General features: G+C 54.3%; 4 protein-coding genes across 4 annotated transcripts, besides 1 other annotated feature; 3 read left to right on the top strand and 1 right to left on the bottom strand.

The window, feature by feature from the left end:
* Positions 1–262: 262 nt before the first annotated feature.
* Positions 263–340: a sequence feature (Short protein (CSUI_008834, PHJ17352.1) was converted to a misc_feature.).
* A 243-nt stretch (positions 341–583) lies between these two features.
* CSUI_008833 (tbc domain containing protein) lies at positions 584–2,065 on the top strand (the record flags this gene model as incomplete). Its single annotated transcript, XM_068068956.1, has 3 exons — positions 584–1,455; positions 1,561–1,645; positions 1,908–2,065. 3 exons carry the CDS (start codon positions 584–586, stop codon positions 1,956–1,958), a joined length of 1,008 nt encoding a protein of 335 aa, XP_067919074.1. The 3' UTR covers positions 1,959–2,065.
* Positions 2,066–2,732: 667 nt separating this feature from the next.
* On the bottom strand, positions 2,733–5,027 carry CSUI_008832 (protein kinase; the record flags this gene model as incomplete). The annotated part of the gene is made up of 8 exons (XM_068068955.1): positions 4,923–5,027; positions 4,697–4,821; positions 4,474–4,585; positions 4,162–4,365; positions 4,000–4,076; positions 3,805–3,883; positions 3,576–3,701; positions 2,733–3,367 (listed from the first exon to the last, which is right to left on the bottom strand). Exons 1-8 carry the CDS (start codon positions 5,002–5,004, stop codon positions 2,733–2,735), a joined length of 1,440 nt encoding a protein of 479 aa, XP_067919073.1. The 5' UTR covers positions 5,005–5,027.
* A 4,310-nt stretch (positions 5,028–9,337) lies between these two features.
* On the top strand, positions 9,338–12,465 carry CSUI_008831 (lsm domain protein). The gene is made up of 4 exons (XM_068068954.1): positions 9,338–10,235; positions 10,983–11,057; positions 11,540–11,819; positions 12,216–12,465. Exons 1-4 carry the CDS (start codon positions 9,827–9,829, stop codon positions 12,262–12,264), a joined length of 813 nt encoding a protein of 270 aa, XP_067919072.1. The 5' UTR covers positions 9,338–9,826; the 3' UTR covers positions 12,265–12,465.
* Positions 12,466–13,120: 655 nt separating this feature from the next.
* Positions 13,121–14,231, top strand: CSUI_008830 (uncharacterized protein). Its single transcript, XM_068068953.1, has one exon. It carries the CDS (start codon positions 13,703–13,705, stop codon positions 13,979–13,981), a length of 279 nt encoding a protein of 92 aa, XP_067919071.1. The 5' UTR covers positions 13,121–13,702; the 3' UTR covers positions 13,982–14,231.
* The last annotated feature ends 952 nt before the right edge of the window (positions 14,232–15,183 follow it).

The following is a 15,183-nucleotide window of genomic DNA, read 5'->3' as shown; positions in this document are numbered from 1 at the left end:
GCGGCGCAGAGTCGTAGCGAGGCGTTACATAAGGCTGATGGAGAATTCAGTGCCAAGATATTCAGAACCAACGGTACCAGAATTGTATGGGGCAGCGCGACTAGTAAGCAGTAGAAAGGCTAACTGTTTTCAAAACTTGTTCAAAAAGCTGGACACAAGGAATCAGGTCAGAATCTACAGTGACCGGTCCGTAACCAACTGCAGGTCAGTAGAGTTGGACGCGGCGAGCGAAAGAACGGGTACAAAGCTGACAAAGTAAAGTTCACACTAAACCACTCCCCAGCGAACAGGAGGGGACCGCCAAGAATTGGCTAGAGAAAGATTCGTTCCCGGATTTCTTCAGTCCCGACTAACTGAGAGGCACGAAGGGCGTTGTGCAGTCGGAGATACGTCAACGTCCTAGTGAAGTACCGGCCACCATCGCAGCAGGACCGTTATCGCATGCGCGTCCGTGCTTATTCGCTCTTGCATGCGGAAAAATTACCGACGTCACCAGTGAAATACTTGGGTCTATATTGCTAAACAAAAACCACACAGTTCTTATTTCTCGACAGAGTTGTGCCTTACTCCGCTGGCTCGAGAGATGTCGTGCATGTGGGAAGCACGTGCCGTGGTGTTACCTGCGCAGTCCCAGTCCCAGTACATGATGATTGGCTCCGAGCAATTCTGGAAAACCGAAGTAGACGCACCTCTACTCAAGCGCAATGCTCACTTTCTTCGAAAAGACAACGCAAAAGAGCTCCTGGAACGAGGGAAGTGTCTTGTGGATCTGGTCCAGGACGCAGTCGGTGGCGACTTGGCAGTTCAGCTAGTTCCGGATTGTAAAGACGAGGCTGCAAGGAGGATTTTTATTTTGGACGCCGAAAGGACATTCAAAAGCCCCGAACACAGGCAGCAGATGGTCACTGTTCTTCAGTCGCTGTGGCCCGAACTGCAAGATTACCACCAGGGGCTGGGCTTTCTGGTTGCTTTTTTGTTACTTTATCTTAGCCCCGAAGACGTTGTCAAAGTTGCCATTGCGTTGCACCGGCACTACGTGCCTGGATATTTCAAAGCTGCCCCCGCGGCGTATGTCCGTGATGCGAAAGTGTATCAGAAGCTTCTACAAAAATTCTTTCCTGACGTGGCTACGAGAATTGGTGACCTCACTTGCCCGGAGGCCTACGTTTCCAAATGGTTCATCGGCATGAACGTGCATGTACTAACTTATGAGGCGATGATGCTGTTTCTAGAAGCCTTCTTCGAAAGAAAGGACACGTTTCTTTTCCAGTATGCCCTGGCCTTGGTGAAGAACGTGGAGGCGGATATAATGGCGACAAAAGACGTATCTAAGATTCTGGCTATCATGCGGTTGGATGAATCCGTGTACCCCGACGCAAAAAAGGGAGCTGGTTCGGATGAGCCTGGATCTTTCTTTGTTAACATTGTAGAGGACGCCATCAACTTTGACTTGGGGTAAACGTGTAGCTGTCGAGTTGTTCGTCTTACCAGTCCACCGCAGGGCCCTATTGACCGGCATGCAACCGCGCTGTGTGAACCGGACGTGTGTGTTTTCTTTAGGGACGCGGACCTACAAAAGCTGCGAGACGAAGCAACGGAAGAGATGCGAGTAGAGGAGGAGAAACGGAAGGAACGGGAGAAGCAGGTATGGGTCGACCCTGCACAGCGTAGGTAGCGGGCACTGACGTAAATGTGCCGCTGTTGCAGATGAGCCGTTGCTAGCTTGCATAGTGGCCTCTATAACAGCGAGGCGTATATTCAATTTCAGCGTCTGTGTAGTATCTGCTCATCTGCTGCAGAAGTACTGTAGATTGGTTGTTGAAGGCACAGTTAAGGCCCCAGAGAAGGCATGTGGCAAGCATTGCCTTTGTGATGGACGTCTCGGCGCCTCTGGTGTCTCCCTGCAGATGGCCCTCGATAGCGACGACGAGATTGTCTTCTCAGACGAGGATGACTGAAGGCGCGTTGGACAACGTCGTCACAGCTTGCACATTCAAGCACGAACTGTAGAATATAACGAGCTTCGACGTGAACAACGGTTCTCCGCATTGGAAATAGTGATGCACATCCTGCGGTGAACACTGCACTCTCTAACTCAATTTCGGTCCCCAGACGCTAACTTTCGCTGTCATCTGAAATAATCATTAAGTCTCCCGTTAAATGGGTCAACCGATGCGGGTAAAAGCGCGTACTACTAAGCGAGGACATAACAGCACATGCCCTTGAATGGGAACAAAAACCGAATACAGTCTCGGACCACACCACGGTGACGATGGGAAATCCGAAGTAGAGACAATTTCCGCACGACGCTAGTCACTCCAACAGCCCTAGTTTCTTTCAAGACAACAACCAGACGGGGGCCACGGGACATGATAAAGCTGCGTTACGTCTCACCGCGTTGGTGAAAAAACCATTCTGTGCACAGCGGACAAGATTCCTGCAACAAACCAGTGGACAAGCTACAACTGTGCAGTTCCGTTCTTGCGCCGAAATGCCTCGCGAGAGGAAACACTGAAGTCCCCAGGAATGCAAGTGCCTTCCCATGGTGAACGCCACGGAACGGCAAACCGCAAATACATCCGCCGAGAACATGTGCTGGCTTCTCGAGTGTATAGAGCGAAGCATAATTTCACCAGCTGTCCATCCAGTAAAAGCCCGTCAGTGTTTCCGTGAACGAATTGTTCTTTGCTTGACGGGAGCACAGGCTCAGAAACTTCTAGTTAGGAGGTAGACTACTCCACGCTTTCAGCGGTGTCACTAAGGTGACGCTTCGCAGGTCTTGCCCCACCAGACGCTTGCGGCTGACTAGGCCGGCAGAACCGGAGGCCCGCCAGCCTGTTTGCCAAAAGGGAAATAGCACGCAACCTCTGCGAGGTGGGCGAAGAGGAGACGGAGTGGTCAGCTGCAGCGGACCCAAGCTCTGTAGAAGTGGTCGCTGGGGCTTGGTTATGGTGAGACATCGCAGAGACTGGCGAGGAAGGCGGGGGCACTGCCGCCCTCTTCGGTACCGGGGAACATGAGGGCCGTGCCCTCGGACGTGGGCTTGTGCCGCCCGAGGTAGACTCCACGGGCGACCGAGAAGCTTCCTCTGCTGTAGCGGTGCTAACATCCGGGAAGTGATCAGTTGTGGAGTCAGGGGAGTCGATTTCTTTGACGTCACGGTCCCCTCGGCTTCTAAACTGGCTTTGAAGAGACCTCCGTGGTGGAGCACCGCGAGGTGCTCGGTGAGGCTGTGATCGAGACCGAAGGAAAGAAAGAAGTAACGAGTCTTTCATAGGGTCTGCATTAACAAACCACGGGTGCGCCAGAGCTTCGTCAGCAGATGGCCGCTTGAAAGGGTCTGCTAGAATCATCCACCGGATCAAGTCTGCGGAAGATTACAGATATCAGGTCACATGGGAGAACAAGATTAGCGCCTGGCAAGCCTGCAGAACGCTGCGCAAGTAATTCGTCCACGACTACAGTGTAAACTGTTGGCACAGGCTTCAGCGCGGTGCCTGTCTTCTAACTCCTGTGGGGTCGAGAAAAAAAAAAACTGAATTCAGGCTCTAGTCAGCAGGGATCCCAAGACTCACTTCGAAGCTCCTTGGAAACGTAGTGCTGGCGCTTCCATCGGGCTAACAGTCGTTCGAAACCATTCGGACAGGTTTGGATGAAGACGAAGCGGTCATCTAGGTTCGTTGCTTGAAGCCACGGCGGTGCTGAAAGTAAAGCAAATACACGCTTGGGGCCATATACATGCAAATCCTGAAAGTCCTCACAACCAATCTCAGGTGGAAACGCGCAGTGGATGTGCAGGCTCACTTCCAAAAACAAGAATGAAGAGCTCAACGCCAACAGCGAAGATATCAACGGCTGAGCCCCTATAGCTTCCTGAATACATCTGCACGCAGACAGCAACAGACAAATGTGGTAAGTAGCTGCTGCCTATGGCGCGGAGTCGAGATAACGAGTCCCGACTTTTCGGCCCCGTCTGGAACGGCGTCCGGCCAAGCGTACCTCCGGTGCGCGGTAGTACATTTTCCCCGCGGCATTGACAAGATTCTTCTCCTTTCCTCTGTCGTCGAAGAGCGGTTCTGAAAAGTGGGAGAGGCAACGCCGGGAACATTTCTCCAGCGCACGTCAACACAGCTGCGTCGTTCCAGCTCATCTGTGCCGTACCTGCTTGGCCAAAATCTATTATCCGTATGGTGCCGTCAGAATGCAGAAGCGTATTCTCTAGGGAAAGGTCCCTGTGACAGACCCCGTTGTCGTGAAGCGACTTCACACCCAGCAGGAGCTGCAGACCGATTCGCCTTGCGTGATCCTCGTCGATGTGGCCTACACGAGCGACTTCATTGAACAGTTCGCCTCCTGCTGCATATTCTTCATCGCACGGGAACGACACAACGTGAAACACAAATTTGCCACCGAATGCCCTGGTGCAATCCCATCACTGCATCCGCGCTACAGTCGCCAATACTAGCTGCTTACCTGTTACAAGATAGGTGTCTGTATCATCTCTGAACGCTCCGTAAGTTTTGATGATCGATTCCACGGGAGCCACCGCATGCCGAGACAGGTACAAGGACGCTCCTATTTCAACCTGCACTCATGGACAGGAAGAAAAAAGAAGACAATGCACCGAAGCCCGCTGGAAACCTTGTGACCCGGAGCAAGCGCTCGGAACTGGTGATTGCGTTGATCAGTAACGTACGAGTGCGTTTTCAAGCTGCCCGTGGCTCCGCTTGTATATGTTCTGGTTTGGTATTTTCTTCACCGCCCGAAGCTGCTTGGTTGGCAGATGTTCTGCGAGGTGAACCACACCGTGAATCGCTTTTGCTGAGCATGGACACACAGCACACGCAGTAATGTTGGTCATTAGCGCTTCGAAACCAGAATACCCGACGTGGGTCGATAGACTTTCCCTGAGGCTGACATACCTATTACCCTTTTCTGGTTGTACTCCGACGGATCCCAAGGTTCGTAAGAAACGAATTGCTCGAAACTCGAAGGGAATCCCATCTTTCGTAGATGCCAACTACTTGCTAGATAAAACTGGGTGCAAGTGCACGTCGCGACTGCATTGCCGCAGTCTCACAACGGAAGTCGCGCCAGCTAACGGCACAAGGAGCTCGCTTCTCTGCAAGCGTCGGGAGGCGTGACAAAATCGGCAGTAGGGCAAATGACACAAAGAGGGTTTGATGAAAGAGATCATGCAGACAAAGCGGCGACAGACTCATAAATGAATACATGTCTGGAGGTCAGATTTCGGGCTGGTGCTCCGACTGATCTCACAGAAAGGGCAGCACGACGCGTTCCTGCCGAAGCTGATTAGACAAAGACTGGACAGCAGGCATTTCTGCATGAAGACAAAAAAGAAGGATGCTTCGTTTCGCGCGCCAGTGGAGTGAAGGCGTTGCGCACGGCCTCTTTGGACCGACGAACTGCAGAAGCACAGTCGAGAGCGCCTTCAAAGAGAGGGCAAAATCACAAACACAAGCAGTCGTCCTGATTATACCAGGCAAAGACTGCTTAAAAAATGGTCCAAGAATTCCGGACGGCAGAAACTGGCGTCGCCAGAGCGGACCAGTGGTCTCGTACACCGCTGGATTGGCGGACAGACTAGCCCGGCTGTACTCGGATGCAGGACCCGCCAGCGTGCCCGTGTAGCATGATCGTCATGGCGACGAAGGCTGCAAGAAGAGCGACGAAAGATTTAGCTATAAGATTTCTTCGCAGGTCGAGCGACGAACGTTTGAGACTCGTAAGCGTGTAGAAGTCTCGTGGACTATCAATCAGCCTCTTTCCTTCTACTCGGACCACTGGTTGTGAGGCCCACTGCGCTGCCTGGCGCGCACGGCGGAACCCCGATCGTTTGTTGGCAACACCAGTCTCGTGCAACTGGACAACGCCGCTCAGGGAGCGGACGGCTTAGCTGCGCATCCAAACCTGCGAAGAAAGCTGACTTGGCGGATCGTCAGGGGACCGACATGTCGCGTGGCGGCCACTATTTGGCTGATCGGTTCCTTTTCTGGGGACAATACTTTCAAGGAGGTTCGCATAGAATTTTCATTCTCGGGTCAGCGCCCATGCCTACGCTGTATGTCGCTAGATGCGAGTTGTACCTCTCGGCTGCAGCTCTTCTATTGAGCTAAGACATTTCAGCAGAGAATAGGAGGAAAGCGGTAGCGCAGCATGCCTCTCCAGGAGGCCAGGCAAGAGATAGGCTGGTCGTGATTTTGTTAGAGTCGAGCCTAGGACATCCTGCCAGTGCTGAGTACGGCTGTCTGCCAAACAGATAAGGCTGTGACACATGCCTGTCAGAAATTCTTCTTGTAAAAACGCACAGATACCGGACAGTAAACCTGCAGAGCAGCCGCTGCCGGGCAGGGACTTCTCTTCGAATCCAACTGTCCCATCTTTTCAGTTGAGCCATGTAAGTCCACGAGCACCAAGGAGATGTGCCCATCCCGATGAACGCGTTCTGCCTCGATACGGTGCGAGCCATGTTCGACCTGGCCTCGGCTCCGCGACAGTCACGTGGCGCACCACGTTGGTGGCCGCAGTTGGTTCAGGAGTGTGGTGAGCTGCGTCGCCATCCGTGCGCCTCTCAGTCTGGTAAATTACAGAAGTGTTTACCGTCTCTAAGTTCTCATACGAAAGGGTGATTTATATCTGCCTGGTGACACGGGCGGGCGGCTCCCATAAAACTTCTCTGTATGTACACCACAACCCGCTCGGGAGGGAGACCCGAGAAAAGGAATGTCTCGCGGCCACCGCCGCATTCACGTCGAGGAAAGCAGGTGCCACTGCTGCTTGTTCAAGGGAAGAAGAAAAAATGAGACGCACACTACTAGTCCTCCTCTGCGTAGCAGGCGTCGCTAGCAGGGCGACGGCAGTTCAAAATGCCACCAACCAGGGAATGTTCAGCCGGAGACCTCCGTATCCGGTGGCTGGGCCTCAGCCCGGAAAGTTCATTGAACCGAAGCCAGGTGAGGCTTCCCGATCGCCCTGGCGGAACTAACTTCTTACAATTGTCCCCACAGAGGTCCCGCAATCCACAACAGGCTACGAGTTGCAGCTTCCTGAGTTCTCTGCTGTCGCCTCGCTGCAGTTCGTGGACCTCGCTACCGCATCCCTGCTGGCACTGATTTACTCTTGCGCCTTCCCAGCCTGTAAGGCTCCTAGTTTGTACGGCAGCAAACAATGAGACAGCTGTCTGGTGCAGTCGTGTGGATCGCGGCGACAGCTCGTACCCCATTGATGAAGAGCTGGTACTCAGGTAACGCTCGCCGTGTTGGTGAACCTCACTAGGACGGTCAGTGCGTTCGTCGTGCAGCGTTTAATCTCGGCTTCATGGCGTTCGGCTTGACGTTGAAGGCAAGACCGGGCACCATGTACTCCCTGTCCCAATGTCACTGCTCCACCCTGCAGGCTCTGCTCTATCTGGGAGTATTGCCGGTGCTCGCAGGATTGCTCGCGCTGATTGTTTCCGCCACGGGGTATTTCGGGTAGGTACACAGGCACCACCCACTGACAGCAAATCTTCGACGCCACGCTCTAGATTTCGTTACCCGGACCCCGCCTACGTCATCTGCGGTCCCTTATGGGGCTCTTATATTCTCACTAACCTCCTGCATATTCTGTTTGTGGCAAGCGAGCGTAACATGTATCTGGGTAGGCCAGTTCTGGAACGTCACTCCGCCCATCAGCAGACAAGCGAGGTCCGGCAGGCCTTGGGAATCTCATCTGGCTATTGCTTCCCACTTCCCTGGCAGTGTTCGGCCTCTACGTGTACCTTGAGCGAAGGAACCGAAGAATGTCTCAGAACTTCGTAACGGCGTAAGATCAACCACAGCTTCGGCATCGTAGACCACTGTTACATCAGCTCCGTCAGCTTTACAAGTGCCTTTGCTGCAGTTGCAGCCGTCTCCTATATCCTGTCTTACTTCTTCGGACACGAGAGGAGTCCGTTTGACATAGTTTCATTTATGACGTACCCCTCGGGTGTGAGTCTGGAGTTTCGCCCTCGCTCCATAGCTGACTGGACCGTGGGAGAAATTTGTCTCAGTTTCGGTGGAGCGATCCCGAGGATGTCGCAATGCTTGGGCTGCTTGTTGGACTTGTGATTGCGGCCATCAGCATATGCATTAGTAGGGACAGCAAACAGGACAGCCCTGGTTTCGGTGAGGCAAGCACTAAAGGCCCGCGCTCCGGTTGCTCTACCCCGAGACGGCTCAGGAGACGACCAGAAGGCAACGCTTGGCCTCGCAAAGCAGCTTGTTTCGGGCGGGTATGCCCGGGTTAGCAGGACTGTTAGTTCTATTTCCGTCGACACTGCACCCTTCCTGACGTTTGCGGGGGCCGGAGGAGGCGAGGGAGTACGTCGCGCTTTGCGGCTCGATACCGTGCTGTCGACAGTATCCCTTGGCAGGTCAGGAGAGCGACATTCTCACCTGCAGTTGCCGAACTGCGGGAGTGCGATCTGACGACGCTCAAGGGACGTGAGGCGCTCGAGGTAAGAGGGGCACGGACGCTTTTCTCCAAGGTTCGATGCAAACGAATCGTAACAGGAATCGGCCGAGGATGTTCGGGATTGCTCAACTGTCGCGGACTCACCGCACCATTCAAAAAATGTACGTTCTGTCGCACTCCCTCGAGCTTGAAACCCCCGCCTCACTACATCTGCAGGCATTCGACAACACAAGCGCGCCACCGTCTCCCTTAGGGCACACATCCGAAAGCCTGTCAAAGGACATTTTGGATGAATATAGTCGTTCTCTTGAATCTATCGTCGTTGCCGAGACTGAGCACTTCTGCAGCAGTGCGTGTTAGGAGCAACTGCAGCACAGGGATTGGACAAGAGTGTTGTCCGCGGGTTTTTTGCGGGCCTCCGGCGCTGTGTGTCTAGAGTTGCAACTCTCAGGAGCAGAAGAGACGGCCTTCGCGCAGCACGTCGGGAGATCAGTGCAAAATCATGCTCTTCCAGCTGGACATCAAATTTTACAAGCCGAGGACGCTTAACATGGAGCTAGGCAAACGCTCTAAGCTGGTCGCTGCTTGCACTGACGTGGGAGCTCGTTCCTCTCAGAAGCCAAAAACGGCCCCCATGATTCCAACGGTGATGGGGGTGCAGCAATACACCTGTCAGCACCTGCGTACCAGGGATGAGATTCCGTACGGTTAGTGAGGGCCACCCCCGAAAAATTGCGTTTCGCTGCCACCCGTGCTGCCCTAACGAGAGAGCATGCCTGACCGAGGGATGCCCTTTTCGCTTGTATAACATCGGAGACCGGAGTGTTCGTCTTGGAGGTCTGTAGCAAGACGCTCCGACCCAATTGCAACGGGCACTGTCCTGGACACCCGGTCTATGGACGATAAGCCATTTCTCGGGAAGTACCCACTAAGACATCTGTCCGCATGCGTAGATCCACGGGAGTGGCATGCTTATAGCTTGTTTCCTCCCTCTTTGGCAGTCGCGGAGTTTGCATGTCCCCCTTCGGAGCGGGCCAAGGCACAGCGTCGCAGACGCGGGGCAGTCCCCCTGGGCCAGCTTGTACTTTTCTGGGATGGAGCCCGCTACGTGACTCTGAGGCGCTGCCAGTTCGGCTTCTAGATGGCAAACTCCTGACTGTCCTACCGCGCCCGGACGGCAGGACGAGATGCGGAGAGGTGGTCCGTCCCGCCTCGTACCGTAAGAGGGAGGTCTCCCAAAGGGTGACATTCGATTCTGATCCGTGAGCTCACAGAGTGCAGCGGCAGGTTTCGTTTCCGGGCGTGCCCCAAGAATTCACGATTACTTTAACGGCCGCGGCACTGTGGCACTTTCTTCTGGGTTCCTGTGATGCCAACCAGTGGGCTTGCGAGTTTTGCCCTGGCGTATGACGTCCTTCATGGTAACTCGATGGCGCCGAAAAGGTCTGTTGCCTGCTTGAAGGCGCCTTTTGATTCTGTCCTCCGTGGAGCAGATCCGAAGAGACCAAAATGTAGCATTCCTTCCGAGCTTGATTTTCTGAGCCCGGAGTTTGACCCGCAGGCGGCACTTCGGGACCCAGACTTGAAGCCTCCCGTTGAGAGCGCTTGTGCTGTGGCGAACGTAAGAATGGCAGAGATGCTCCTTCCATGGGGACTGCAAGAACATATGGCTGGCCTGTTGGGGAATGTACGTGGACAGGCCGATGGTGGGCCACAGAATCTTTCGAAGCGGTTTGAAGATAATCTTAAGGTCGCGAAGAATAAGCAGTTCCGCAAGGGTGAGGATGCAAACGAGGAAAGCACATGAACGCTACACCGCGATGTGGATCATGAGTCTGGCTTCGGGGTCTTGCAGTGGGCTAGCCACAAAAGCTTAGCCAGGACTGTGCTACACGCCGTATTCGGTGTCCATTGGTGAACCGAAGGTGCCTCCACTGCCAGTGTTTCCTTCCGAATGGAATCCATTGATGCTTCATAGGGCGGGGGATGACGGATGATCGTCAGGCTTGGGCAGTTGCACTGTTTGTCGCCGGCAGTCTGCCCTTCTGGGGGGACCCGGCCGCGTTAACGGAATAGGTGAAAGTGGGGGGGGTTTGCGTAACCAGTTCCTGTCCACGGTGAGAGACATGGAGGTGCAAGCAGCGTTACCCGGAGCAGGGGAGAGAATGCCATACTATGGGCGCGTTCACAAAGTCCTACTCACAGTGATGTGCGGCGGCTTGGCAATGCGGAAGGTAAAGGGACAGGCCTCGACTGCACCGATTCCGCAGCACCGTAGGACTTACGAGCTCCACTTAGCTTACCTCTTCTGCCTCATAAACTTTCCCGGAGCTGCTGACCTCGGGTGTCGGCGCGGTGGTTGTGGATGACGTTCTTCTCTCAGGCACTGCCTGGTGACACCATGGGGGGAACTCCCGATGAGACCAGACTGGAAGTTCCACCTGGTCCTCCATGGTGTGGGAAAATATGCTGTGTTGGAGGCACAACAGAAGAACTGGTGTGTTTTGTGTCACCTCTTTTCACAGATATGGAGGCTGCGGTGGCCGCGAGCAAAGCACAGGCTGCTCGTGTGGGAGAATACATTGAGCAGCGTTTCACGGGTACGCTCGTGCATGATCTGCGGCCTCGCAAGTGTTCAGTGGAATACCCTATTTCTCTTCAGCACGCACTGATCTCGAACCGACCCTCGGGGTAGAAGGATCGCATGATCTATTCTGCAGAGTACATTTGCCGGGATCACACTGCTCGTTTTCTCTCTTTGAGTGCCCATGAACGGCTTTCCTGTACAGCAGTTGCACGGGCAGGATGACTTGCTATTCTCGCGTCCGAAGAGGTGGACGGAGAGAAGCGATATCTTGGACATGGATGCATCTGTATCCGGGGAAACACCATTTAGCAATCTCCTCGACTCACTGCAGAGAGAGTGTTTCGTTCGGTTTTCTAGCTGGGCATTAGCGAAAGGGGACCTTTTCCTTCTCGTGACCGCGGCCTAATCTTGGAGGTCCTGCTTATGTGCAGGGTGCTTCAAACTTTGCGTTGCTCGCCATTGCGTTTTGTGATTTTTTTGTTCTCGTGTCCGCAGGAGGCATTTCAAAGGCTCACGGTGGCGAGGAGATTGTCGAGTCACTGCGACGCTGGACTGCCGCCGGCACACAAGTCAAAGTTCACGTGCACTGTCGAGATTTGCTGCCCGGAATCGGTGGCGACGGCTGCCGAGCAATGCTTGCCGGAGCCGTGCGATGGTTTGATGAAAAACTTAACCTGCTGCTCCAGCCTGCTCGGCTCCTAGTTCCTGATTCCCAAACAGGCAGCGCGCGGGGAACGGAAGAAAATGATGGCAACTTGGGCTGGGTGTATGTACGGTACGCCTTCTGTCCAGGCCACACAAGTACTTGCCAGTCGCATGCAAGGGGGGAACCTAGCTCGCGGCTCTTCGACTCATCTCACGGGAAACTTCCCTGTGTCGGGGTCCCCATCTCGGTGACCCTTTCCGCCAGAGGTGCTCCGTCACTCGGTGTCCGGCATAGTGGTAGCCGCAGGCTCCCAATCCTTTATAGTTGATTACGGCTAACGTATCCGTTCTGAAATGCATATCGAACTGTATAATCATGCAAGTGCTGTTGGGTGAAATTGCAGTACGGCGCGTACGTAGACAAGTGCAGTCCGTGTGACGGCTTTCGCTGCGTCCAACCAACTCTGCGGCGACTGCCTTTCAACAATTATCACCATTTTTATTGGGATGTCTTGTGTTCCTGCAGGTGTCATCAGATCGTCTCAATTGCGCCGTTGGGACAAGAGGCATCCTGACCGTTTTAGGTTTCGCCGACTTCGGTTGCGCCGAATGCAGGTGCCGCACACATGTGTTACCATATCGGTCTTTATCTCTTTTCCAATGTGGACTTCATATTTTCTGCCGGAGGTCCAACAGGTTGGCATTTTGTCTGGCTGTCCTGTTGTCAAGAGATGGTTCGGCGTCGGTGTCGAAGTGTGACAAGTACCGTTTCAAGAGGAGTGAACATGCATTCAGTCTGCATTAGTTAAACTTGGCTCTCAGTTGATTCAAGGTGAAGCGCAGTTCGCGTGAAAGCGTGGGTGATGCCAGTTTGTTTCAAGAAAGGAGCCACCGAGAACCCACCCAGGGCCTCCTTGGCTCTGCGCGTCTTTTGCGGTCCCAGGCCATTTGATTTGTAGTGACGCCCCGAACAGCGCTTCTTCTCGCCTCATACAGTAAAGAATCCTTGTCATTACACTCAGGGACTATCGATTGCCGCCGGTAGTTCTCTTCGGTCGCACAGACCATGGCGATCGGCAGCGCTGACGATCGCTGCTTCGGAAGGCGCTCGACTAACAGATTTGTCCGATGTCGGATGCACGTAGCCTGCCTCTTTGCGAAAGGCCATTGCTTTCTTTGCTTTGGTGATGGTTCTTTTTTGTTTTACGGTAAGTGGCTTGGGGTTGGCGCATCCTCGCAAGAAGGGTCGCGATCATAACAGAGGTGGAACTTCTCACGACTTCGAAGGAGACTCTATTTCGATGCTGCGCGTCAGCGACCCCCCGCTCACATTCGCTGTTCTCGACTACTTGTTCTCCGAGCCGGCTTAGGCGCTTGTCGGCACGAGCTTATCTTTTGACTTCTTGTACTGTGTGGTCCGGAGACGTTTTCGGTTTGACAAGCGGACAGCACACGGGGCGAGGGAGGGAGATCGTCAGCTCGTCAGTCACTTTTTCTACAGAGTACGCATCCGGCGTGTGTCGTCTTTCGCGCCCACGTAGTAGCTCACACGGGACATCTGCTGTCAAACTCGTGCGTGTCGGCTGGGTCTGCGGACACCGCCGCGTGCTTTCTCCTGAGCTCTCGGACTACACGCCTGCAATGACGAGTCGGTGTCCATGTCCGGAATCTGGGGTGGTGTTCTAAACCAGGAAGATTGTTCATCACGGGGAAGTGTGCGAGGGCCCAGTAGCCGCCGACAGCGCCTTCGCCCTGACCCCCTCCGGCGCCACTTTCCCAAAGAGAGCCTCTTACGTGTAAGCCCTCCTCGGTTCCTGAGCCCCTAGATCGCCCTGGTGCCTCCGGCTATAATTCTGGTTTGTATCCTCTCAAATGAATTGCGCAGTGCCTTTTCTCCCATCAGCTCTTTCATTCCCGCTTCCCCGGGGAAGGTGCTAATCAGGCTTCACCTGAGGAAGCTCTCCTTTCACAGCTGTTGCAACGCGCCAAGTCGCAACCACTTTTCGCCCGACCATGCCACCAAATTCTGAAGCACCGAGGACTGCCTGTCGAATGAAGGGAAGAATGCGGCCTTGGCAACCGAGAAGTCTATTTGGCGGGACGACCGACAGGAGTTTTGGTGCAAAAATGAGTAAACCTCCTTGTGCACGCGGAAATCTGCGCACCCGCAAGGTGTGTCCATTCCCTCTGTCGAAGCGGGGTGCTGCTTTCCGTAAACGAGGTTGTGGAACGCCCCCTGCCCGGACAACGAAGAGCATGTGCGAACCGAATCGGATTTCAAAGTCACTGTAATAAGGGTGTGTACAATTACTCGAAGAGAAAAATCTCAGCAATACTCCCTACAGCGAACACATCCGGCGACCCGGAATCGAACCAGGGACCAACAGATTTCCGCCTCTTCTACAGTCTGCCGCTCTACCAACTGAGCTATCGCCGGTTGAAGGATACCGCTGGTCGGCTATCGGCACTCAAAGACAGACGACATGAGGGCGGCCCCTCGCTCTTCGATCTCTTACATTGCAGCCTCTCCGAACTAAGTATCCCTTCTAAGAAAAGAAGGCAGTTGTGGTATACGTCGGACAGAAGCTCCGGTCTTCGCGATCAACCCGCACAGGTTGCGTGCTCGGGCAACTCGACGTGTTCCGCTGCCTCCCTAGAGAGGTGCACTATCATGGCCGCTACAGCTGGTCTCCAAAGAGCAAGGCAGTGAAAACGCCGAGTCGTGTGACCGGCAACTCATCGCAGTGCGCTCCGCGAGGGTATCGAGTCTGTGTCGCGAGCGTCCCTTGCCGGCTGTACACTTCGGCACTCCAGGCCGCCGACCCGTAGACGGGAATAAATGCGGAGCGCTCGACAGTCACCTGCTCTCAGCAAGGCTGCTTGGCGCTACAACAACGACGGCATCGAGTGCCTGCAGCCCGTGCCAATATTGATCCCGCCCCCGGTGCAAACTTCGATAGAGACGTCGCCACGAAGAGTCGGAATCTTGGCGATGGCAGTGGCGCACTGTAAAGGGCCAGCTTATGGAGAAAAACATGAATTTAGCTAACCCACTTTGCAGAATCAGCATCATATGGGGTGCACCGCTCAATGGACGACCGCCCCGCTGGCGGAGACGCAGTTAGTCGGTTAACACAGGAAGCTCGCTTTGAGAGCCACGTAGTCTGACTACATGTTCATCACAAAAGATTCTAGAAGTCAACAGAACGTGCGAGTACTTTTGGCATCGAAAGACCCCAAACACTTGGTGAACCTGGTCACACTCCTTCGCGTACGGTACCACTCCTCGCGAAAGTGCTCTTTCGAACAATTTGTCTCGTACAGAAGGTAGCATGCAATGTTGTAACAAACACCCAGACAGGGCGTGTCGCGGTCGTTGCGGACGCGCAAAGATAGCCTTCCGTCCGGCACCACGCACTCTACCCGTCGCCAACAGAGCTCGACCATACGACACGGAAATGAACTAACAGCAAGTCGCGAACTGCCTGTCGGCT

This window comes from Cystoisospora suis, assembly GCF_002600585.1.
Source record: "Cystoisospora suis strain Wien I chromosome Unknown contig_5091, whole genome shotgun sequence".
Classification (NCBI taxonomy): Eukaryota; Apicomplexa; class Conoidasida; order Eucoccidiorida; family Sarcocystidae; genus Cystoisospora; species Cystoisospora suis.
Note: the sequence above shows the minus strand (reverse complement) of the source record. Positions and strands in the feature narration are given on the sequence as shown.